We start from the raw sequence: 24801 nt of genomic DNA on the forward strand, positions 1-24801 counted from the left end.
CGTAAAGTTTTTTTATATTCCAAATAAATTTATAAAATGTTTACTAGTAGCTCTTGTTTACTCAGTATAGATATAGAGCATATATGAATGCGGAACAAATCTTATTTTTTTACATTTTACATTTATTTAGTTCTTTGCATATCGGTGTTATTTACATTTCATAAGTTCATTTCTAACAGTGTTTTGATTTACTTTCATCTGTAATGTTACTCTTTGTGACTTATCCGTATTAGAGGTCATATTTACAAAAACATCAAACGAATGAGGAAAACGTGTTCTATAGAAAAAAAAAACCTCAGAAATTGCTTAAATAAGGCTTAAACTACGAGTATCACAGATCTTGAATAAGTGGATTTTCTGACATAGCACAGGATATTACAAATTTGTTCATGCTTTTATCAATAAATTCTTCGATTGTTTCGATGCATGCTAATCGATGTAACTCGTCAGTTGAGAAGTAGGGATCGAGGTCGAAAATCATTTTCAGCAATTTATTTTGCATACGCTGGATCCGTTTACGATGGCTTGCTGCACAGTCTTTCCATGCCGGTGCTCCATAAACAAGTGTCGCCCGGAATATCAGTTTATACAGCAACATTTTGTTATTCAGATGCAGTTTGGAACGCCGATTTATCAGGGGGTATAAGCAGTGAACCAGCCCATTGCATTTGGCAATGCAGTTGTTCACATGTTTGTCAAAAAGTAATTTTTTATCATACACCACACCCAGGTATTTGACATCATCGCTCCATGGAACTACGACACCACCTGCATTTATTTGCCTTGAGGGCAGGTATCTAGGTGAACGCCTTTTGGTGAAAAATATCGCTTGAGTTTTGCCAGGATTTAGTTTTATGCGCCATGTTTTCTGGAATTCTTCTAGGGAGTTTTCAGCTGCTTGAAGATGCGTAGTGATGATTGCGGGGTCTTTGTCAATTATCAGGTACCCGGTATCATCAGCAAAGAATGTGTATATTACTCCATCGATCATGATAACGTCTGATGTGAACACGTTGTATAAGGTTGGACTAAGCACCGAGCCTTGTGGTAATCCGAAAGGGATGTCGTGCACATTTGACAAGCTACCGCTGACTGAGACTCGGAAAGATCTACGCTTGAGGAAAGAATGCATTATTTTGACAAGGTACTGTGGACATCTGCTTCGGTGTAGTTTAAAAACTACCGCCTCATGCCAGACAGAGTCATAGGCCTTTTCAATATCAAGGAGTACCATTCCGGCAGACTTTTTGTGGGCAAAAGCAGAACGGATGGTTTTGGAGACCCTCATTAACTGATGTGTTGTTGAGTGTGCTTGTTTAAATCCAAACTGCTCATTTGGAATCGTTCTGTTAGTCTCCAGGTGTCGGTTAAGCCTGATCAATACCACTCTCTCTAGGATTTTACTCATAGAGTTGAGTAAGCTGATGGGTCTATAGTTACCAGGGTCAGTAATGTCTTTATTCGGTTTGGGTATAGGAATAACCGTGGCACATTTCCACGAGCTTGGAAAATACGAAAATTTCAAGCACGCGTTAATTAGTTTCGTTAGAAATACAATCCCTTTACGTGGTAGATTTTTGAGGAGGACGTTACGTACGCCATCCTTCCCGGGTGCTTTTTTAGACTTCAACCGGTGAATAATGGAACGTATTTCCTTGGGCTTAGCGTATGTGCTGGCATCGACATTCAACTCCTGATGGAGAGCAATTTCCTGAATAGTTTCATTGACTTCAATGTCTGCATTGTAGTCGCCTGGCAAAGTGTTACGATGAGCTTTGGAAAAACTTTCAGCAAGCGTCTCTGCCTTTCCCGCAGATGATGCGACATATGAGTCACGGACTTTGAGTGGAGGGTCGTACTTACATTTGTTTCGCAGATGTTTGCTGATTTGCCAAAACTTGTTGCTCCCAGCTTCTAGTTCTTCAACCATGTCGCCGAAGTTGCGGAATTTTTGTTCTGCAATTTCCTTCTGAATCCTTTGATTGAGGGCGGATACGATCATTCCAATCATCGGATCCCTAGTCCGATAGTATTGACGCCTCCGCACATTTCTCAGTCTGATGAGCTGCTTAACAGGTTCGGGTAAGGTTGGCTGGTACTGACGATACTTCACGAGTGGGACAGCCGCAACTTCAGCCTCAGCAATAGCTTCTGTTAGAAACGCGATGGCATCGTCAATTTTGGTAGGATCATCTACTGTTGATATTATGCCATCCGACAGATTAATCCGGGTGTCCAGCTGCCTACGGAAGCACGGCCAATCTGCTCTATTGTAGCATCGGTATTGGCGCACGGTTGGATTGTACGGTGTTTCCACATCTACCGTGAAGATGACTGGGAGATGATCCGAAGACAGATCGTTTATCACTTTCGGCACTGACAAATTGAATCTGTTATTTGACACGGTCAAGTCTAAGGTAGACGGTTTGCCTCTACCAGCAGGAATGTAGGTATGCGAGTCCGGGGTGTGAATAGTCAGACCGAAGCTCCTCGTTGATCGGTATAGCGCATTTCCGGCTTTATTGGCTTTCGCACAGTTCCAAGCTCGATGACGTGCATTGAGATCTCCTATTACAAACAAAGGATCGTTCGTGTGAAACAATTTACGTGTGTCTCGGCGGAACAGTTCGATCTGCGGTTTTGTCGAACCTCCAGGATAGTATGCAGCTATGATGCGTACAGGAGCACTGGACGTGTGAATTACAACACCAACTGCTTCAATGCACTTAACACCTAGGTTGTCAACACGTTCGTATGGGATCCCTTTGCGAACCACTATCATTACCCCTCCTCCACGTTGTGCTACTCTCGGGTCTCTATCCAATCTTATGCAGGAAAAAGAACCGTGGGAAAAAGACATGTTTGATTGCAGCCAAGTTTCCGTCACTATTGCCAGGTCTATACGGTGTAGTACCATGAAATCGAACAATTCGGGAGCCTTGTTACGCAGGGATCTGCCGTTCCAATTCATGACATTGAGTGAAGTTAGATTATCCATCGCACACATATTTGGCCATCAGTTCCGAAAGGGCGAGAAATTGCATACCCTTCGAAGTGCATGCTGAAAGCCTGGTGTAGAGCTCACGGGCCAGGCTTAGGAATTCGGACATAGTGAACAGATTCGAATCTTGAGCTGCGATCTCTCCCCTAACTGCTTGCGCAAAGGAAACTCCTGGTCGTACAGGAGCTGGCTGGGGACGTCGCGGATGAGACGATGTAGAATGACGATTACGAGCTTGATTTTTCCTTTCATCCAGTTGTTTCAAGTAGGCCAGTCTTGTGGGGCATCCTCTGAAGCTAGCGGCGTGATTTCGGCTGCAATTCGCGCACTTTATCAGATGGCGATCGTCGTTCTCACTTTCAAGTGAATTTCCTGGTTTCACCACTTTCTTCGGGATAGCGCAGTTTTTCGTGAAATGCAATTCCCCGCATTTCACGCACTTTGGTTGTAAATTACAGTGGCTCATACCGTGTCCAAACTGCTGGCAACGGAAGCACTGTACGATATCTGCGGCTCTTTTCGCATATGGACGCCAGTTTACAACGACACTGAACAGGTAACGAACTTTCCTGAGATCCTGGAGTTTACATGCTCCCCTTTTGAAGGCCACCAAGTATATCGCACTATCACCCGATGGCGACGCTTTCAGCAGCTTTACGCTCTCTGGTTCGATGTTCACAGATTTCAGCTCCGTGACCACTTCATCATTGTTGAAAACCGGCAGACCAGATAAAACAAATCTGATTGGGGTTTCATCGGGCAGGCTGTGCGTGTAGAAGCGAATATCGTTTGCCTTGCAGTACGAGACAAGCGATGTGAAGAAATTTTTATCTTTCACTGTGATTTGTATCACTCCCCGTCCTATGCGTTGTACGTACTCGCCTTTGTTCATGGCTAGTGACGTAGCAATGGCATTGATTTCGACCACACTTTTGTTGTACACGTAGATGGGTGGACAACGCACTTTTTTGATGGAATGTGAAGTTTGGTTGGACATACGCGCTGGTTCCTCTTGTTGATCGTCATCAACCGCCAGCATCTCAAACTCATTGTGAGTGGAGACCCCCGCAATTACACGGGAAGGAGCATTGTTATCACGGCATTGTTGAGAAGGCGCTGGCTCATTGTTCTCGAGCATTGTAGTCAAGTGCGATGCAGATTTATTACTGATTCGAACCTTGGACTTGTCGTAATTTCTCCTAATTACGATATTTGATGGACCACATTTACCCACCACATCTTTGTGGGTGGCGACCGGGTGGTCCTGTGGTAATTTACCCAGTTTTAACGACAATTATACAACCGACCGATTCTCTGTATAGACTTGTATTGCAAACGATGTTGACGCGTCGGCAACTTGCAAAGAACTGGAACAAATCTTATATTTTGACGTTTTTCGTTGAGAAAATGTGAATTACTTAAAAGGTGACCCATCTTGCCCCGCACTTTTTTCAGGGCGCAAAATCGATCACTTTTTAAAACTGCTTGTTCAACATCATATTTTGTGTTTAATGAAGTTTTTATCGACTTTTAGCATAGCTAACTAGTGTATTAAAGAGTAGCGGACGAATACAAACCAATACGATTTGTATTTACAAAGTTATGGTGATCCATCCTTAGGTAACCCATCTTGCCCCGCTCCACCCTACTACAGCACCATAGGAGATCACTCACACTGCGTTTTCATAGAACGGCATTTTGTTCTCTACTAATAACAAACAGATGCTACTGATCTCCCTTAGCATAGATCCGCAGCCTAATGCACGCGCCCTGTCGGATTTCATAAGCCTCGGAGATTATTACCACCTTCAATGGTATTCCCATATACTATCCCACATTATTGTTCCATCAAGGGTCTGACTGGGCTCATAACCCCCCTCAGTGGTAATATTCTCACCAGCTTGGAATTGTATTTTCCCGGTGCATAAGTGATTTCGACAACATACCGTTACACTATGCCGTAGTATAATTGGAATCACTATATCAGAGGATTGAATTATCTGATTTTAAAATTTACTATTGAATCTAAATTCAGTTCAACCAATCAACACTGCAAAGCACAATGGTCATATGACGAAAATCAATGCTTCCTGGAAGATATAAACCAAGCCCAGGGATTTCGCTCACTGATAAGGTTTTGAGATCATAACCATAGAACTAATTGTTGAAATTGTCCAAATTTCATATTACTGTTATCCCCCGGAATTATTTAGCTATTAAACTAATCTAGACGGGAAATGTTTGAGTGTCATCCAATAAACTTTCCACATTGGTACACTACCAGATATATGTAATATATTATTAGACGATCAATTTAAAGTTTCAATCTAAATCTGGAATCTTCAACTCTTCAGAGTGTAAACATATACTTACTTATAATAGATATAACACCTTTACGCAACATAATCCTGATCATCTTCATCGTCGTGCTCCTCGTCGTCATCGTGATCGTAGTCCTTCTTCTTCCGTGAGTACGCCCGCTTCGACGTGACCGGCATCTGGTCGGTTTCGCCGTGCAACAGCGAGTTCTTGTACGTCATCAGCGGTTGCCAGTCCTCGGACCGACTGGACGGCATACCCGCCGTTAACCGACGCTCCATGAAGCTGAGGCTGTGGAGGGATATATCAAAATGTCTCTTTATACGAACAACAGCGCAAAAGTGACCCGAAACTCACATCAACTTCTTGTCCTGTTTGATCAGCTTGTTGGTCAACTCGGCCAGCACCTCCAGGAATGCAATGCACGGCGGCGGGGCCGACGGGTCCTCATACGCATCGGCCGGAATGGTCACGGCAAAGAGGATCCCCGCCCGATGAAATACTGTGATGGCTTCGCGGTTCTTGACTGCATCCAACCCGAACGAGAGAGCGAACCGTTTGGCCAGCTCCTTCAGATCTTGAAACTCTTGGGAGTTTCGCGATACACGACCGCCCGGCGACGCCTCCTGGATGTCCTTGAAGATGTTGATCAAGCTCAGACACATGGTCATGGCGCAGTTGACCTTGTTGATTTCACGCGTCTTGCCGAGGGTGGTCTTGATGATGTCGCCGTACTCGTTGTAGCACTGAAAATAAGCAAATAGTGAGCTTACAGTAGAATTCAAAGGTGTTATTCGAGGCACCTACCTTGAGATAGTGTTTGAAAATGTCCGCAGCGGACTTCATCGGCAGGATGTTGTACACGATCAGCTTGCAGTATGCTGCCAGGAAGTTTCGCCGCTTGTGCAGCTCCTCGATGCGGGTTTCGTCGTGGCCTTCCTCCTGTTCGGTGGAGAAGACATTGGCTTGGACGAACTCGTTCAGGAGGCCTTGCTGCTCTGCGCTAGGGGTGTACACCAGCTTTCGGATGTTTTCGTTCGGGTGGGAAGCAAGCTGGTCGCTGAATACGATCAGGAGGTCACAGATGGACATGTAGGCCGCTTCCTGTACGGTGGGAGCGATGTCGTAGTGCATCAGCTCGTTGCACGCGTTCATGTACTTCTGGAGGTTCTGGGAGAGCTCGTCGACTTCGGAAGCTGCGGATCGGTCCATGGTGTTCTCCAGGAAGTACAGTCCCCAGTTGATGGAGAAGACGCACGCCTCGATGCAGTAGACCAGGGCCTCGTGGGGGATTCCGTTGTCGCCGGCGTTCTCCGAGAGACTCTCCTCGATGTCCTGGTAGAGAGAGTCGAACAGATTCCAGGTGTTGAGGTTGTGACACGAATACAGGATCGAGACCTTCTTGAGGCTAATGTTGACATTGTAGATTTCGTCCTCGTTCGGGGTTTCTTCGCCAGCGATCAGATTGCGGTAGTCGTCGATGGCCTCCTTGTAGCGATTGACGCACTCGTCGATGACGTTCGATCTGGCCACGTCGCACCGGGTGTAGATGGCGCTGCCTTCGGTGCAGAGGAATTCGAACGTTTTGGCGCAGGTTTCGAGCACTTCGCGATCGATCTGGATGGCCATGATGTGGGTCATTTTGTCCAGCAGGGCTTGAAGATTCGCTTCCTGACGCGTTGTAGTGTACAGCTCTAGATCGAAGTACTGCGGGATGGCTAGCAAGTTGGTGAGCTTCTCGCTATCCGCGCTGTATTTGTGCAGGAGTAAGGGAAGGGTATGAATGAAGTGCTCCGTGAGCTTCTGCTTGTCGTCCTGAACTTGTTTGATCTCCTTTGCGCTTAGAGTCATCTTTCGGCTGCTTCCACGGCCAACGGGAGGCTCACCTGTGGCTGCTTGCCGAACGGCGCTAACCATGATCTCGATCAGCGTCGATTCCTGCTTGTTGTCCAGAGTTTCTTCCATAGGTCCTGGCTCTTCCAGAAGCAGATCCGTCATACATTCCCAATCCTTGACCATTGGATTACTGTCGATGAAGGAATCCACCAGATAGGCTCCATGCTCGTGCAGTTCCGATTCGATGAAGAACTGCACCAAATCTCGGATCAAGGGAGTGTTAGGGAGGCGCTTCTTGCCTCGTTTAGTGTACGTTACTTGGGCATCCGCATCTAGACAGAAAAGACGAACGTTCAGGAATTCGGCTGCAGCTTGAGCAACGCCGCGATGAGACGAGTAGACCAACTCGTACACGATTTCGCAATCCTTGTCCGTTAGAATATCCTGATGAATCTTCAAAATGTTAATGACCAATTTAACGGCGTGAACCGCCGCCTCAAATTCCTTGTCCAGGGTCATCGCCACTATGCGATCCTTAAACTTGGACGTAAACAGCTCCAGCTTTCCCTTCAACTCTTCATTCTCATACAACGGCAACAAAGCTTGCAGGCAGCGCAGCCGGACTTCCCCGACCTTATCGTGCAGCGTCCATCCGATGTACTTCAAGTACGAATCATCCAGGAAATTCTGCGAAAACTTCTGCATCCAGATTCCGATCTCCGACATACAAATCGCCCGAATCTCCGGTAAAGTGTCCCGGTAGCGATGCACGAAAACCGACTTGAACATGTACGTTAGCATATTCTTGATCTCATCCATGTTTTCCTCCAGCTCGGTGCGCTTGGCCATCAGCGATTCCAAACGATCCGGAGCCCGTTTGTCGCGAGGCTTCAGCCTTTCCGCATCGTACTGTCGCGCGGCGTTGTCGAAGTTGACCGACACGAGCAGAGCCACGTCCACCAGCGCCGTCATCAGCTTCATCGCGGCCAAAGTGGCCGTGTGACGGAACGCTCGAACCTGCGAATCCGACAACCCGGTCAGCAGCGAGATCACGTTGTCCATCAGAAACTGATCGTAGATGATCGAGTACTGGCACTGCTTGACCAGCGTCTGCACGAAGTCACAGAAATTCATCTTGAACTTCTTCCACTGTTGCCCGGGCATGATCAGCGGATACTCGTGGCTGTCCTCATCGAACTCCTCAGTCATCTTGCGGATGATCGCCGTGTGCTCCATTGTCTGCTGCATCTCCGGGGTAATCTTCCCCTTGCATCCGCTGGCATGCACAAAGAAGTTCATCAACGCAATCAATGCCGAATCTTTGTCCAGTTTGTAGCTCTCAATCCAATCATCCACGATTCCAGTGATGGCCGACTTCGAGTGCCTCAGAATAAAATACAAACTGCTCTCATCCATCGTGCTCTCCCGGTCCGTCACCACCACCCGCTCATCGTCATGGTGGTAAACCCGTTCTCGCTTCTCCCTCGGTTCCTTCGGAGCTCCCTCCCCGCGAGCCTTCCTCGGGGCCTTGCGTTTCTTGTGCTGCAACGGTTGCTGCTGCTGATGCGGATCGAAACGCGTCCCAAAAAATATATCATCATCGTCATCGTCGATGATAGGAGCTTTCAGCGGGACGCCACCACGCGCCCTCAACCGCGTCATACGAGCTCCGGGACGACCAGTGGGCTGTTCCTCTTCCGGATGTGGCAGGTGGTGCTCCTCGGAGGGGCCCTCCCCAGCGCCACCCGACGACCAACTCTCGTTGTGCGGTTCACTGCATAGGAAAAGTAGGTCAATTCAAATTTGGTGGTGATATCAGGCATAATGGACATTCTTACTTGTGAAACGGCGGCTCGTGATGTTCCTCGAATTCCGGTGGAGGCTCATCCATTCGGATGCGTTTTCCCCCGCGTCGATGCATTTCGCTGTGAAAGGCGAAAGCTAAGTTTGTAAACAAATCGCTCGGGTGGCTTTTAGTCCAGAGTAAAATGCATTTTTTCCGTCTTTTCGAAAACAGTTTCGACAAAAATTTACTTACCTCGATTGACCTGCACTGGTTTGAACAATTTCACACTGAATTAGGGACAATAAACGTTGAAATTATTCGATTTTTCACCGAAAATATTAGAAATTGAAGCGAGCGTTACGCATTTTCAAAGATGTCTGCGCGTTTGTTTTGCTTCGATTTTTGAACGTCACGCCTGCTGCATGCGATTGAGCGTCACAAGAAGAAATCAGCGAACAAAATTGCGATCAAAATGTGCATTCGGCTACACTGAACGAAAACCCCATCCCGAAATCGACTGATTTGTCCGACCATCCAGTCCAAATTACCAAAATCGTGTTTTCGAATGACGAATCAGACATACGGCAATCATCCCAAAAAGCGGATGACGATCATCTTATTCGCGTATGAGTCGACGCACGCTATGTGAATGAATATTAGTTGCAGAGCGAAGGCCACACAGATGCACCGAATTTATTCATCGATAGAGTAACAAGTTCCTTGATCGTGACACCCGGGACATTGACGATTTTGTTTCGCATGTCCTATCCTGGACATGTCATATTTTTTGAAAGGGTGCGCGCAAGGGCACCCTGGCCATACTAAGCACATATTTTTTGGAAAAGATAGCGGTGACATTATTGTTATCAATCGCTAAAAAACAAAGTTGCTCGACCATATGGTCGACATTCTATTTTCAAATCGCTGTCATCCGGTTTTAAGATGACATCATTTGGTCGGCGGACCATACGGTTTCCGACCGAATATCGTTAAGGGGCGTGATCGTATCGCCTCTCAGTCGATCTTGGGCGGGGGGTTTCGTTCAGTGTAGATGGTCCGACGCCTAATCTCAGGTACCAACACTGAACGAAAACCCCATCCCGAAATCGACTGATTTGTCCGACCATCCAGTCCAAATTAGCAAAATCGTGTTTTCGAATGACGAATCAGTCATACGGCAATCATCCTTAAAAGCGGATGACGACCATCATATTCGCGAATGAGTCGACGCACGCTATGTGAATGAATATTAGTTGCAGAGCGAAGGCAACACAGATGCACCAAATTTATTCATCGATAGCGTGACAAGTTCCTTGTTCGTTATACCCGCGACATTGACGAATTGCGTTACATGTGTTATTTCTGGACATGACACATTTTTGAAATGGGTGTTCGCGAGGGCACCCTGACCTGACCACTAAGCAAATCATTTTTGGGAAGGGAAGCGGATATATGATTGATGTCAATCGCTAAAAAATAAGGTTGCTCGACCATATGGTCGACATTCCATTTCCATATCGCTGTCATCCGATTTTAGGATGACATCATTCGGTCGGTGGACCATACGGTTTCCGACCGAATGTCGTTAAGGGGCGCGATCGTATCGCCTCTCAGTCGATCTTGGGCGGGGCTTTCCGTTCAGTGAAAAAGGAAATCTCGCGTTACATTTGAGAAGGGGTGCAAACATTTTCTATCACATTTCTTGCGTTACATTTGAAAAGGGCCTATCCCCAGAACGTAAACATTGAGAAAAATCGATGCTAACATTTTCCATCACATTTTCTATTCGTATTTCTCAGTTTGAGGATTTTTCAACATTCTTTCCGTTCTGATGACACAAAATTACATGTATCTATGCATCAATAATCAAAATTGCATTAAAATTTATCAGAAAAGTATACTGAAAATATTCTACACGTTCGAGCCACATGTTTCAAACATGAATTTTCACCACTTGGGAAACATCTGAATTTAACGTGTCAAACCAGTCATAAATCTACTTTTCGAAATCATGTGTAAAACCAGGGTCCCGCTACTATATTTGGTCACCCACCCATAGCGCTACTATTTTGCGAGCGCATCCAGCAGCGACCGGTAAAGTTTGCTGCAATGATGGAGGGCTGCCAAACGGGGTATAGAAGCGCACCGCTAAGAGCACCTTTAACGGTGCGCTTCTATAGCCCGTTTGGCAGCCCTCCATCATTGCAGCAAACTTTACCAGTCGCTGCTGGATGCGCTCGCAAAATAGTGGCGCTATGGGTGGGTGACCAAATATAGTAGCGGGACAGTTGCGCTGCTAAAAATGTTATGGAAATATGACAGCCCTCCCGATACGAACCAGGGTGACTAATTTGATTGCTACCGGTGTGGAAAAGAGTGGTTAAGTCAAAATGGTACCGCTGCGCGGGTTGCTCGAATAGTAGCCGCCGTTAATGTTGCTCTAAAGGTGCTCTTATCACATGGGTTAGTGTGAGTGACTCTATCAGAGCCGGACTCAGTCGGCTGTACAGTGAGGCGTGGCGATGCAGCAACATGTTCGTTTGGCTCACATTTTGACAGTTCTCTCTGCACGATTGGCTAACAATGGCCGCTTCCGCAGATCTCTATAATGTAGGATTACTACCGAGGATTGTTCACAATCTCCGAACTTGACTGCGGAAAAAATCGCGATCATGACGCCGCTGGTAACACCTTGAACGATTTTCATAGAAATCCGTCGCCCAGTTCACACTACCATCACCTGGTGGAAAAGTTGCACGAATCACTGTGTTTTGCAATATAGTCAACAGAGAAGGCGCTAGTGTGAAACGTCAAATGCATAAAAAACGATGCGCGCGCCTCTGGTTGTGAAAGCCACAACTATGAATATTTAAAATTATCGTTAAAAGCGTGGTGGATGGACATTTTGCAAGTGTTAAGCCTGGAACACATAGCGTCCGTTCCGTCGAGGTTTGCGTTTTTTTGACAGTTTTCCCATGGGAAATGTGTCAAGCTACTGTCACGCACCACACGCAAACGTATGCATTGTGTGGGGCACTTAACGTTTGTTTGTCTGTGGGTTGGACCTTTGTTTGTTTGTTTGTCGCATTATATATATCTGGAGCTCGATTTGAATAGGTCGTATGTGCTTTTGTCGATATAAAATTCGATCAGTTTATTTTAGTCATTGTAGCAATTTGGCAGATATTTTGAAAACTTTCAATGATGGAACAGAAAGCCTGTTTTGTGAGGATTCTGCTGTTTGTATCAACTTTGCTCAATTTCAACGGCTTTCGCTATTATAAGCGAATCCAACTGATCGAATTTTTAATCGACAAAAGCACATACGACCTATTCAAATCGAGCTCCAGATATATTTCTGGAGCTCGATTTGAATAGGTCGTATGTGCTTTTGTCGATTAAAAATTCGATCAGTTGGATTCGCTTATAATAGCGAAAGCCGTTGAAATTGAGCAAAGTTGATACAAACAGCAGAATCCTCACAAAACAGGCTTTCTGTTCCATCATTGAAAGTTTTCAAAATATCTGCCAAATTGCTACAATGACTAAAATAAACTGATCGAATTTTATATCGACAAAAGCACATACGACCTATTCAAATCGAGCTCCAGATTTAATGCATTTCCAGTGATATTTTCTCTCAGTGTTGCGAAGCGAGTCTACACTGAACGGAAACCCCCGCCCAAATTCGACTGAGAGGCGATACGATCACGCCCCTTAACGACATTCGGTCGGAAACCGTATGGTCCACCGACCGAATGATGTCATCCTAAAACCGGATGACAGTGATATGAAAATGGAATGTCGACCATATGGTCGAGCAACCTTGTTTTTTAGCGATTGATAACACTCTTATATCCGCTACCCTTCTCAAAAATGATGTGCTTAGACCAGGGTGCCCTCGCGAGCACCCTTTTTCAAAAATATGACATGTCCAGAAATCAGGCCAAACATGTCTAAAGGTCCTATCTGCAGAAGAGAGGCTCTCTTTGGTTTCCCTCTCTTTCGTTAATATCTCAGCTGTTTACTTGTACTATGATTGTCTCCTTGCATTGAACGATGGTCAAAACAATCGTCTTTTGATTTGTACTGTAAAAATAGTCGAAAAGTGTACCATTACATTGCAATAATTGAAAGAGAAAGTCAACAAAGAGAGCCTCTCAAATGCAGATTGGACCTATTGAAATGTTTGGCCTGAAATAGGACATGCAACGCAAAATCGTCAATGTCGCGGGTATAACGAACAAGGAACTTGTTACGCTATCGATGAATAAATTTAGTGCATCTGTGTTGCCTTCGCTCTGCAACTAATATTCATTCACATAGCGTGCGGCGTCTCATACGCGAATAAGATGGTCGTCATCCGCTTTTTAGGATGATTGCCGTATGACTGATTCGTCATTCGAAAACACGATTTTGGAAACTTGGACTGGATGGTCGGACAAATCAGTCGATTTCGGGATGGGGTTTTCGTTCAGTGTAGCTTTTTCGACCATCAGTTCAGAATCCATTCCACACCCGGCCCCGGCAGTGAATCTAATCAGAAGATTACGTAACAAAAACAAGGATGTAAACAATCTGCTTCAGTGCCCACAATGAAGAAGTGCTGAAACGACGTGTGCACACAAAACGAGAGTGAAAAATCATAATTTCTCAAGAATAAGACAATTAATATTAGTGCTGTATATATCAATCGGAAGAGGAAAAGCCTAGAAATTAAGTGTATATAATAGTAAATAGTTTTAAGAAAAGAAAAAACGGAAAAAGAGAAAAAAAAAGTGTAAAGAAAAAGCAGTGACATAACCTAGATTAAGAACGACAGTGAAGTGAATAACGAAAAGAAGATGCTGGGAAACAGGACGAGAACGCAGATCGTCACAAGAAATCAGTACACCAAAACGCAGGGCGGCGCGTCCGGCATCAGGGATGCTGACAGGAAGCAAATAACGCCGCCGACCAGGACCCAACGACGCAGTCAGGACGAGCAGAGCAGGAACGGAGCCACAACAAGCAAACCCACAACCGCAAACATGCAAAACATCGTGACCGTCTTCGTGGAACCAGCAAATGCCGAGCAAATGGTGTTTAAACACCCGGCAGAAATTGCCAAGATTCTCGCGAACATAGGAATAGCCGGGTACAAGGACATCCGGAACGTAGGAAGGTTTCGCTTCAGAATATCATTCGATTCAACAGGCGAGGCTACCAAAGTGAACGACAAGAAACTACAGGGCACGGGGCTGAGGAAGTACACCCCCGTAGTGAAGAACGAAATTATCGGGATAATTAAGGATGTCCCGAGAAATTTCGAAGAAATGGAGATCCGAGATAACCTGGACAGCGATCAGGAAGTCACAAGAATCGAACGAGTTAAACGCTAGGGAAGAGGAGACGAGCTGCAACCGACGGACAAGGTTAAAATCACCTTCAAGGGGAAAGAGCATCCGGAAATGGTGCAAATCTACGGAGTGCCCTTCAGAGTGGAAATTTACCTCTTTCCCATCAAGCAATGCTCAAATTGCTGGATGTTCACCCACAAGACTAAAGACTGCAAGAAGACGAAAAAATGTGGAAAGTGTGGAGGGGAGCAGCACGAGAATCAAGATTGCGGAGCCCAACCGAAGTGCATAAACTGCAGAGGACAGCACCCCGCGGATGACCGGGAGTGCAAAGAAAGGATACGTCAACGAAAGATAAAGGAAGCGATGCAGAAAGAACGGATACCGCTGGTGGAAGCAGCGGAAAGATTTCCGAAGGAGAGCAACAGATTCGCGCTGCTAGCCAGGATGGACGAATTCCCGGAGCTAGAAGACATCAGTGACGACAGCGAGGATGAAAGAGGCACCCAATCAGGAGAAGGTAAACGAGCAGCGGAAACGGGAAGAAAGCAACACAAACGAGGAAAGCCGATAAGCAGAACAACCAGGAAGGAAAACCACAAACGAACAGCGGATGAAACAGGAGAGGAAGTAGAGCGACACAAGGAAAACGAAAACAAGCACGGGGCGGAAATAAAGAAGCTAAAACGAAGAGTGGATCGAATGGAGAAGAACTGGAAAGCGATAGGGAAGATAGTCAGACTGCAAAATGCAGTAGAAGGGGAGCTGCGTGAGGCGAAAGACCAACTGGCATTGGAAGGATTGATCATCAAAATATGCACAGTTCTGAAGGAGATAGTTAGCGAACTAGGAGAAAACATAGACAGAGAAGACCACAGTGCGGAAGAATCAGTTGACATGGAAAATGAGTAAGAAAATTAGAATTTTGCAATCGAACATTCAATCAGTAAGACTACCAGAAAAAAGAGAAGAGCTAACATTTCTCCTATATGAAAATCAAATAGAATTAGCATGCCTTCAAGAAATATGGTTAAAACCGGAGGAAACATTTAGAATAAAAGGTTACAACTTTGTAAGCAAGCGCAGAATGGAAGGGTACGGAGGTGTAGGAATACTTTTGAGGGACGATGTAGAATATGAGGAACTCAAAATCAATCCATTCCATCCGTTAGAAGTAGTAGGTGTGAAGGTAGTTAACATGCAATTCCCGATGCTAGTCTACTCGGTGTATGCGCCACCCAACGCGCAAATAGCTAAAGAAATAGAAAAGAAACTAACGGAATTCCTAGAGATGGTCGACCGGCGACAAGAAGAAGTTATTATAACCGGTGATTTCAACTCCCACCATCCGATTTGGGACGACACGAGACAGGCCTGTCCTAAGGGGAAATCGATAGCTACGGTGTTGGAATCTTCGCGACTAGTAGTGTTGAACGATGGAACGATGACGACCATACCACGAGTGAACGCAACGGCATCAGCAGTGGATATAACATTCGCGTCCAAAAAAGTAGCAGAAAAATCGCTTTGGACGGTACAGGAACACACCTTCGGAGGGTCTCATATGACAATTGTAACGGAAGTGCAGATAAGTATGCCGATAGCGGAAATATCAATCAAGAAAATCAATGTGGACAAGGCAATAGAAGAACTCAACAAAATCGAGCCGCAGTACATGTACGACGTCGAAGAAATGCAGACGATCTTCGATGAGGCGATAGAACAGGCAAGCTACGTAGTAAGGAACAAAAAAGCAAATTTCTTGAAAAGATGGTGGAATCATGAAATACAGGAGGCGTATAACATCAAAAGAGCATGTTTGAAAAAGCATAATAGGGAAAAAAGTCTGCAAAGTCAACTCGCCTTCCAGAAAGCTCAAGCCAAACTAAAAAGACTGATCAGGTCGGCAAAACGAAAAGATATCCACGAACTGAGATCGAAAATCGACAAAGATACTCCGACGGCGCAGCTGTGGAACATCATTAGGGGAGCAGATGCAGCGCTCACGGGGAAGAAAAGATCAGCACAGCACATCGTAGAGCAGGAGACGGCCTTGAACTTCCTGGAGGCGACCTACGAAGACCGTTGCATGGACATGACAAACCTAAGATGGCAGGAGCTCGAGGAACACCAAAAATACGATTCGCGCATCACAACAGAAGAATTCGACAAAGCAGTACTGAAGAAGAAAGACCACTCAACCCCGGGATTGGACCATGTCTCCTACCGGATTCTAAAGAACCTGAGAAGGGAAATACTCCTAGAGATCTACGAGAAGCTGAACACGGTATGGATGACAAAAAATATACCAGATAAATGGAGAGAGGTTAAGCTAATCCTCATACAAAAAGCTAACTATGCGCCAGGAGCAATAGAAGGAAAAAGAGGCATAGCCCTACTGAACGTATTCCTGAAAACCATAAACGGAGTAGCAAAGGATCGTATATACGAGTACGTGGAAGCAAACCGGATACTACCAGAGCTTTCATTCGGATTTAGGAAAAACCACTCAGCGATCGGATGTGTTAACTACATGGTCAACGCTATCCTACAAGCAAGACAGGAGAAGAAGGGTTGCATCGTAATATTCGCCGATATCAGCAAAGCCTTCGATAGGGTAAACACAGGAATGCTCATCCAAATGCTGATAGACAACCAGTTCCCAGAAGGCATAACAAGATGGGTATTCGAATACCTAAAAGAACGCGAGATAGTCATCAACACAACAGAAGGACAGGAGCGTATAACAACGAGCCAGGGACTACCACAGGGATGCCCGCTGTCCCCGGTGTTATTTAACCTGTACACGAAAGACATCCATAAGCTCAACGAAGACGGAATAGAACTACCCCAGTTCGCAGATGACTTTGCCGCAATCATAACAGGAGATGAAAGCGAGGTAGTATCAAAAGCAAACAACTTCGTCCGAAACTTGAATGCAGAGCTCAAGAGGTTAAACCTGGACTTGAACCCGAGGAAATGTGCCGCAATCAACTTCGGACGAACACCAGACGAAAAAATAAGGCTGAAGATAGGAAACGAAGACATCGAACTAGTGAACGTCCACAAATACCTAGGGTACGTAGTGGACAAATCACTGCTACACAGAAAACACATCGAATACGTTAAAGAAAAAGCAGAGAAAAGCCTGAACGTAGTCAAAATGATTGCCAGCAAAAGAAGTCCAGCCAACCCAGAGACAGTTCTAAAAATAGGAGACGCCTTAATAAGATCCAAACTAGAGTACGGAGCATCCATATACGGGAAAGCAGCCAAAACGAATTTAAGCAAGCTGGAAACTACATTAAACGCGTACACAAGATCAGCGATGCGATATCTGAAATCAACACCCGTGAATACAATGCTAGCAGAAACAGGAAGGACACTGTTACGACGACTAGCGGTTCAAGGACGCACACCGGGGCTCACCTGCCGGGGGAGAGAAGGACCAATGTTACGACGACTTGCGGTTCAAGGACGCACACCGGGGCTCACCTGCCGGGGGAGAGAAGGACCAATGTTACGACGACTTGCGGTTCAAGGACGCACACCGGGGCTCACCTGCCGGGGGAGAGAAGGACCAATGTTACGACGACTAGCGGTTCAAGGACGCACACCGGGGCTCACCTGCCGGGGGAGAGAAGGACCAATGTTACGACGACTTGCGGTTCAAGGACGCACACCGGGGCTCACCTGCCGGGGGAGAGAAGGACCAATGTTACGACGACTTGCGGTTCAAGGACGCACACCGGGGCTCACCTGCCGGGGGAGAGAAGGACCAATGTTACGACGACTTGCGGTTCAAGGACGCACACCGGGGCTCACCTGCCGGGGGAGAGAAGGACCAATGTTACGACGACTTGCGGTTCAAGGACGCACTGCTGCTGTTCGGGGGGGACACTCGGAATTGACTCGGAATGAAAATTCGGCGAAAAACCAGATTTACAAAACGAATTCACAGCTTGTATTCAACACGTGTTTTCTCTACTACTTCGCGTTACAGAATGACGGTTTTTTCTTCATCGGAATTCAAACTCCTTCTGGTTGCCTAGCAACCGACTAGCCTACCCTAACATGTGATTGCTTGGATCGAATTCAAATTTGAATCGGTGTTTCCAACATCCTCCCGACCCAGAGTAGAACTGGACTGCAACAGTATGATCTTGCTTATCGGTCTTGTGTAAGTTGATAAAGTTGTTCGTATTACTGCTGTCCTAACTTTGCCATCAGGACCATGGAAAACCTTTTCAATGAGTCCTTTTGGCCAAGATCCTCGATGCATATTTTCATCGACAATCATGACAACATCTCCTAACTTGTATTCGTAGTAGCTTCGATCGTCATGCCATTTACTCCGCCTCAAAAGCTCTGGTCTGTATGTAGAAATCCATTTTCGCCAGAACCTATCTGCATACACTTGTGCATGTTTATATGCTGCTCTGCAATCCAGGTCCCGCTCGTCAAACTGATGATCATATTGCATATAATTGCTGCGCCCCAGTAGAAGCATATTTGGAGTCAGAGGCTCTGGCTCATGGGGGTCTTCTGAAGTATGAATCAACGGACGATTGTTCACGACATTCATTACTTCGCACAGTGTAGTTCGAAGAACTAGGTCTGATGGGTGTCTCTCCTTCAGCATGACTCGTAGCGCTGATTTTACAGAACGCACTAAGCGTTCCCAACATCCGCCAAAGTGAGGGGCTCCGGGCGGTATGAACGACCATTCGACTCCTCTGACACTCAACGTTTCCTCCATTTGTCGTTGATCCAGTTGCTCTATCAGTTTCTTCATCTCGTTGTTAGCTCCAGTGAAGTTTGTTCCATTGTCTGTGAACAACTTTTTCGGAACACCTCGCAGAGACATGAAGCATCGAATCGCCATGATGCAGCTGTTTGTGTCCAATGAAGGTACGATCTCCAAGTGGACAGCTCGACTTGTCATACAGGTGAATAGTACGATCCATCGTTTCTCTAGATGTCTGCCCACCTTCACCGTCAAAGGACCACAATAGTCAATGCCCGTATAACAGAATGCAAATACACCAGGTGAGGTTCGTTCAGGTGGTAGGTTCCCCATTTGTGCCACGCATGGTTTGGCACGAAGCTCACGGCATTTAATGCATCCCCGTGTCATCTTCTTCACTTGTGACTTCATTTTTAATATGCGGTACCGCTGCCGTAGATTGTTGACCACTGTTTCCAATCCCTGATGGCAATTTGCAATGTGGTACATTGTAATCAACAAATTTGTGAAATCGTGATTGTCAGGCAAAATCACAGGATTATTGACTTCAAAAGCTGTATTCGCGCATTGAATTCGTCCTCTCATCCTTATTATTCCATTGTGTAGGAAGGGAGAATATCCATGCAGCCTACTAGTTTTCTTCACGAAACCCTTCGTTTTCAAATCAGCTATGTCCGTTTCAAATTCATCTAGTTGTACCTTTTTATACCAAGCATCTTTAGCCTCCATCATATCGTGTACATCAATCCTGAACTGCTTAGGTTTCTCTTTTTTAGACATGGCTAAAATCTTCCTCATTTTCAGGTAATAAGCTGTGGAACGAATCAGACGATGATAGTCGGAAAAACGTATGATGTCCGGCAAAACCTGTACTTCTTCAGCTAGCGTTTGGAAGCACATGACGTTTTCTGCGCGACAGCTATCCAAACCTGTATGGAAGTTCACGGATTCTTCATCTGACAAGGCGAGGTCATTCTCCAGCGGCCACATGTTACGGGACTGATAAAGGAAATCAGGACCTTTGATCCAATCCTCGATCGCCGGAAACTTGGAAGATTTTGTTCCCAAATCAGCAACGTTTAAATTAGAAGGAATCCAGTGCCACATGCTCGTGTAGTGTCCATTGTCCTTGATTTTGGTCACCCTTGATCCAATGTATGCCGTTTGTTTCTCAGTAGTACTGAGCCAGGCAAGGCAAATTTTGGAATCGGTCCAGAAGTGACATGACGTTACTTCAATCTTAAGCTCATCCTGTATTGTTCGTACCATCTGACTGGCTAGCACACATCCTTGTAGCTCCAATCGCGGGATGGTCTGCGACTTCAAAGGCGCCACTTTAGCTTTCGCCATCACGAGGGACACATTTGATTTCTCACCACACCGATGAACTAAGTAGACTACACAAGCAAAGGCTTTATCGCTTGCATCGCAGAATGCGTGAAGGTCAGCACTGCCGAAAGTTGCAAGTCCTGGGAAGTAATACCTTGGAATCCGAACTTCATGCAGCTTTCCTGTTTCTACCAGCCACTCCTTCCACTTTGGTACCAGACCGTCAGGCAACAGGTCATCCCAACCGATCTGTAGACGCCAAAGTTCCTGGAAAATAATCCTCAGCTGGACGGTGATCGGGCTCAAAATATTCAAAGGATCGAATATACTCATCATGAACTTGAGCAGTTGACGCTTCGTAGGGATTACTTCACCAGACCGGAAGGATTTGTCCAATTGAGGAAACTCCATCGAGAAAACGAATTCATCGGATGTTAAATCCCAGTTCAATCCAAGTATTTTTGCACACGTTTGTTCATCATCGATGTCTGCACAGAGCGATGAGTCAATGGACTGAATCACCGCTTCGGAATTTGATCGAAACTTCACCAACTTGAAACCTCCTTCCTCATGTGCAGTAATTACTCGGTGGATAAGCTCGACTGCATCCTCTTCTGAATCCGCACAATCGAAGAAATCATCCACGTAATGTTGTTCCACAATGGCGCGTTCCACTCCAGGCAGTTGCTCTTCTATCTCCTTGGCGTTGAAATTCTTAATATATTGCGCTATTGATGGAGACGACACCGCTCCGAAGATCATCACGTTCATCACATATACATCAGGGGTGTGTGTTCGGTTCATACCACGCCAGAAGAATCTTTGGGAGTTCTGATCTGCTGCACGTATGTGAACCTGGTGGAACATTTCTTTAATGTCCGCCATGAATGCAATTTTCTTTCTGCGTCCTCGCATCAACACAGAAACCAACGATGGAACGAAGTCTGGACCTTTCAACAACAGATCGTTTAGTGAGAATCCGTGTGATTTCGCTTTTGCGTCCATGACTAACCTGAACTTGCTAGCATTGGTTACGCAAAAGTGAGGGAGATACCAAGTATTGGCAGTCTCTCCTAGTTCAGCCGGGTCCAGTTTCCGAGCATATCCTTTATCCAAATACTCTTGTATCTTCTGGCAGTACTTGTCGGCGAATTGTGAATCAGTGTCCATCTTCTTTTCCATACACTGCAGGCGACGTAGGGCTTGCGGCTTACTGTCTGGAAAAGTGAAGTTGTTGTACTTGTACAGCTGTCCCACTTCAAAATGATTGCCACGACGTTTCAGGGTCCGGTTCATTATATCCAGGGCGCGTTCATCTTCCTCTGACATTTTTGGATCTTGACGTGTAATTCCGAAATCCTCCACCTTGAACATCTGTTTGACCAAGTTTGTTAGATCCATATCAGTTGTCTCTGAGCTCATGAGGATGTGGATCTGTTCAGAGGTATCAGCTTCTTTCGGTTCGATTTCACCATGAATTGTCCAGCCTAGATGACAACGTGTCAGTTGTAGTCCTTGTAGTGTGTATTGGATAGTTTTTAAAGGTACGATGAGGCCAGCGTTGTTGGATCCAATTAGTATCTGCGGCACTGCACCTTGTATAGCTTCTAGTTTGTCGTCGTCTACCATCGGATACAAGCGTTGTATCTTGTCTAAATCCAGATTTATTTGCGGTAGATTTATGCCTTTGATTGTCCGCATGTTGTTGAGCTGATACCAAGACGATTGCTCACTCGGGCCGGATATTTGAAGCGAGAGTATCATCGAATCTTCATCTCTGTGTGTGATTCCATTTGTCCAACGATATGTGACGGGCGTCACCGGTCCAGATAACTTCATCCTTTCTGCCAGCGAAGCATCGATCAAAGAACTGGACGATCCTTCATCGAACAAAGCGAATACGTCATGAATTTCACTTCCATTTCGTATTCTGACCTTCCCAACACGGAGTAGTGTGTTCGAACTTCTTGCAGCTACGTGGCACAGATTCTCGGACGTTTCGGATTGGATATCCGGCTTTTGTGACGGCTGTCTCGGATTATCACCAGAGTGCACCAACTCATGATGATTCTTATCGCACACTGCACAAGTTTTTGACGATGGACACTTTTGACGATTGTGATCATTCTTAAGGCAGACGTAGCAAACTTTGCAGCTCCTAGCCGCAGACCGACGTTGCTCCACCGATAATCTACGAAATTTTTCGCATTTTACCAACGAAAAATGATCTGTTGCGCTGCATAGGGGACACTTGGTTTCCCCATCCTCGTTACTGACATGTAGAACTGGTGCCTTAGGTTTCGGATTCGATGCTGGTTTCCGTCCTGCAAACGTTGGATTAATGCTTGCCAGCTGATTCTCCATTTCATCCTCCAACCACCGCAAAAATGCCTGGAAGTCGACTACCTCACTTGTTCTCAGGAGCTCTGCCTTGTGACGGATCCACAGTTGCCTACTGAAGCTTGGCAATTTTTCGGTGAGATGTGCGATGAGTTCAGGATTCAACAAATACATTTCTGCTCCTACGTTTTTCAGTGCGGTTGCCGTACCAACTACAGCGTTGTAGAAAAATCTGAATGATTCAATATTTCCGTCTCTTACATAATCCAGATTTCGCAGAACCTCGAGACGGTTGGCTACAACCCATTCCGTTCGACCAAAGTTTGACTTCAACATCTTCATGATCAGTTCCACATTTTCAGCTGAAGATAACAAGGCTTCAACGGCTCTACGCGCTTTTCCTTGCAATGCGGTATTGAGTCTGCGCAGGTTATCACGGTTGGTCAGTTTCAACTCAGCAGTTGAGGTTTTGAACTCATTCTCGAAGATCGGCCAGTCCATGATGCTACCGTTGAACGTGGGCAGCTCTCTTATCTGTCTTGTCTGCAAAGCTTTGAAGGCCTGGGAGAGTACGTCCGTCACCGCTGCAGCATTAGGTTGACCATCCTCGCCTCTTGGGTGCAAGCTTGGTACAGGTTGTACTGGAAACTCCGTTCCGAAGGTCTCGATAATGGGATTTTGTTGATCCGTTGTTTGATTAGCAGTTGCCACACCCTCCATCCAACCATTAACCCGATTGGACAAACTACTTTTGCTTGACGCCCGACTCGATACCTCGGATTGAGATCGCAATTCATCCATTTGAATTTCACGTTCGTGCTTTTTCCTCAAATACTCAACCTGCTTCTGCTGCTTTTTTAGCTCTAAGTCTCTTTTAATTTGCAGTTCTTTTAACTGTACCTCAGCCTGTATCCTATCTTGTTCTAGAGATAACCTGTACTCCTCATCTTCTAACTGCTGTCTTAACTCTAATTCTCTGATTCGTTTCGAAGAAGCGCTCGACAACGACGAATATTTACTAACTCGTGAACTTCGGCCAGTTTTTCCTGAAGCCACGCTTTTTCCTACCTGCTTATCTTCGATACCAGATGGATGGTCATTGTTGGGAAGATCGGATGACTGTTCCCGAGGGTGCACATGCGGCGGGGGTGTACGGAGCATTTCTCTGTCCACCAGGGTAGGAAGATTGACGGTGAAACTATCGAATCGTTTTGGGACTGTACCAGCGTTAGCTCTCTCGCTTCTTCGCAGGTTTTTATCCATATAAACTGTCAGTTGACTTTCGAAGGACCAATGTTACGACGACTAGCGGTTCAAGGACGCACACCGGGGCTCACCTGCCGGGGGAGAGAAGGACCAATGTTACGACGACTTGCGGTTCAAGGACGCACACCGGGGCTCACCTGCCGGGGGAGAGAAGGACCAATGTTACGACGACTAGCGGTTCAAGGACGCACACCGGGGCTCACCTGCCGGGGGAGAGAAGGACCAATGTTACGACGACTAGCGGTTCAAGGACGCACACCGGGGCTCACCTGCCGGGGGAGAGAAGGACCAATGTTACGACGACTAGCGGTTCAAGGACGCACACCGGGGCTCACCTGCCGGGGGAGAGAAGGACCAATGTTACGACGACTTGCGGTTCAAGGACGCACACCGGGGCTCACCTGCCGGGGGAGAGAAGGACCAATGTTACGACGACTTGCGGTTCAAGGACGCACACCGGGGCTCACCTGCCGGGGGAGAGAAGGACCAATGTTACGACGACTAGCGGTTCAAGGACGCACACCGGGGCTCACCTGCCGGGGGAGAGAAGGACCAATGTTACGACGACTAGCGGTTCAAGGACGCACACCGGGGCTCACCTGCCGGGGGAGAGAAGGACCAATGTTACGACGACTTGCGGTTCAAGGACGCACACCGGGGCTCACCTGCCGGGGGAGAGAAGGACCAATGTTACGACGACTTGCGGTTCAAGGACGCACACCGGGGCTCACCTGCCGGGGGAGAGAAGGACCAATGTTACGACGACTAGCGGTTCAAGGACGCACACCGGGGCTCACCTGCCGGGGGAGAGAAGGACCAATGTTACGACGACTTGCGG

General features: G+C 46.3%; 4 protein-coding genes across 4 annotated transcripts in view; 1 reads left to right on the forward strand and 3 right to left on the reverse strand.

The window, feature by feature from the left end:
• Positions 1-24801, reverse strand: part of LOC134288479 (uncharacterized) — a 429933-nt gene that overhangs the window by 207778 nt on the left and 197354 nt on the right. The window lies entirely within an intron of this gene.
• LOC134283968 (cohesin subunit SA-1-like) lies at positions 5275-9353 on the reverse strand. Its single transcript, XM_062853451.1, has 5 exons — positions 9195-9353; positions 8995-9081; positions 6128-8930; positions 5678-6066; positions 5275-5611 (listed from the first exon to the last, which is right to left on the reverse strand). The coding sequence occupies exons 2-5, from the start codon at positions 9075-9077 to the stop codon at positions 5395-5397; spliced, it is 3492 nt and encodes a 1163-aa protein (XP_062709435.1). The 5' UTR covers positions 9078-9081; positions 9195-9353; the 3' UTR covers positions 5275-5394.
• LOC115260524 (uncharacterized) lies at positions 14393-15193 on the forward strand. The gene has a single exon (XM_029861439.2). The coding sequence runs from the start codon at positions 14393-14395 to the stop codon at positions 15191-15193; it is 801 nt and encodes a 266-aa protein (XP_029717299.2).
• On the reverse strand, positions 19829-23960 carry LOC115262807 (uncharacterized). The gene is made up of 2 exons (XM_062848548.1): positions 19896-23960; positions 19829-19840 (listed from the first exon to the last, which is right to left on the reverse strand). The coding sequence occupies exons 1-2, from the start codon at positions 23958-23960 to the stop codon at positions 19829-19831; spliced, it is 4077 nt and encodes a 1358-aa protein (XP_062704532.1).

Source organism: Aedes albopictus, chromosome 2, assembly GCF_035046485.1.
Source record: "Aedes albopictus strain Foshan chromosome 2, AalbF5, whole genome shotgun sequence".
NCBI classification, from domain to species: domain Eukaryota; kingdom Metazoa; phylum Arthropoda; class Insecta; order Diptera; family Culicidae; genus Aedes; species Aedes albopictus.

Excerpts from the sequence above, each read along its gene's own strand:
- LOC115260524 (XM_029861439.2), top strand. The coding sequence starts at position 14,393 with ATGGTGCAAATCTACGGAGTGCCCTTCAGAGTGGAAATTTACCTCTTT.
- LOC134283968 (XM_062853451.1), bottom strand. The coding sequence starts at position 9,077 with ATGCATCGACGCGGGGGAAAACGCATCCGAATGGATGAGCCTCCACCG. Across the intron at positions 6,067-6,127 it reads TTTTCAAACACTATCTCAAG|TGCTACAACGAGTACGGCGA; the intron begins GTAGGTGCCTCG and ends GCTTATTTTCAG. Across the intron at positions 5,612-5,677 it reads AAACAGGACAAGAAGTTGAT|CCTCAGCTTCATGGAGCGTC; the intron begins GTGAGTTTCGGG and ends ATCCCTCCACAG.
- LOC115262807 (XM_062848548.1), bottom strand. The coding sequence starts at position 23,960 with ATGGATAAAAACCTGCGAAGAAGCGAGAGAGCTAACGCTGGTACAGTC.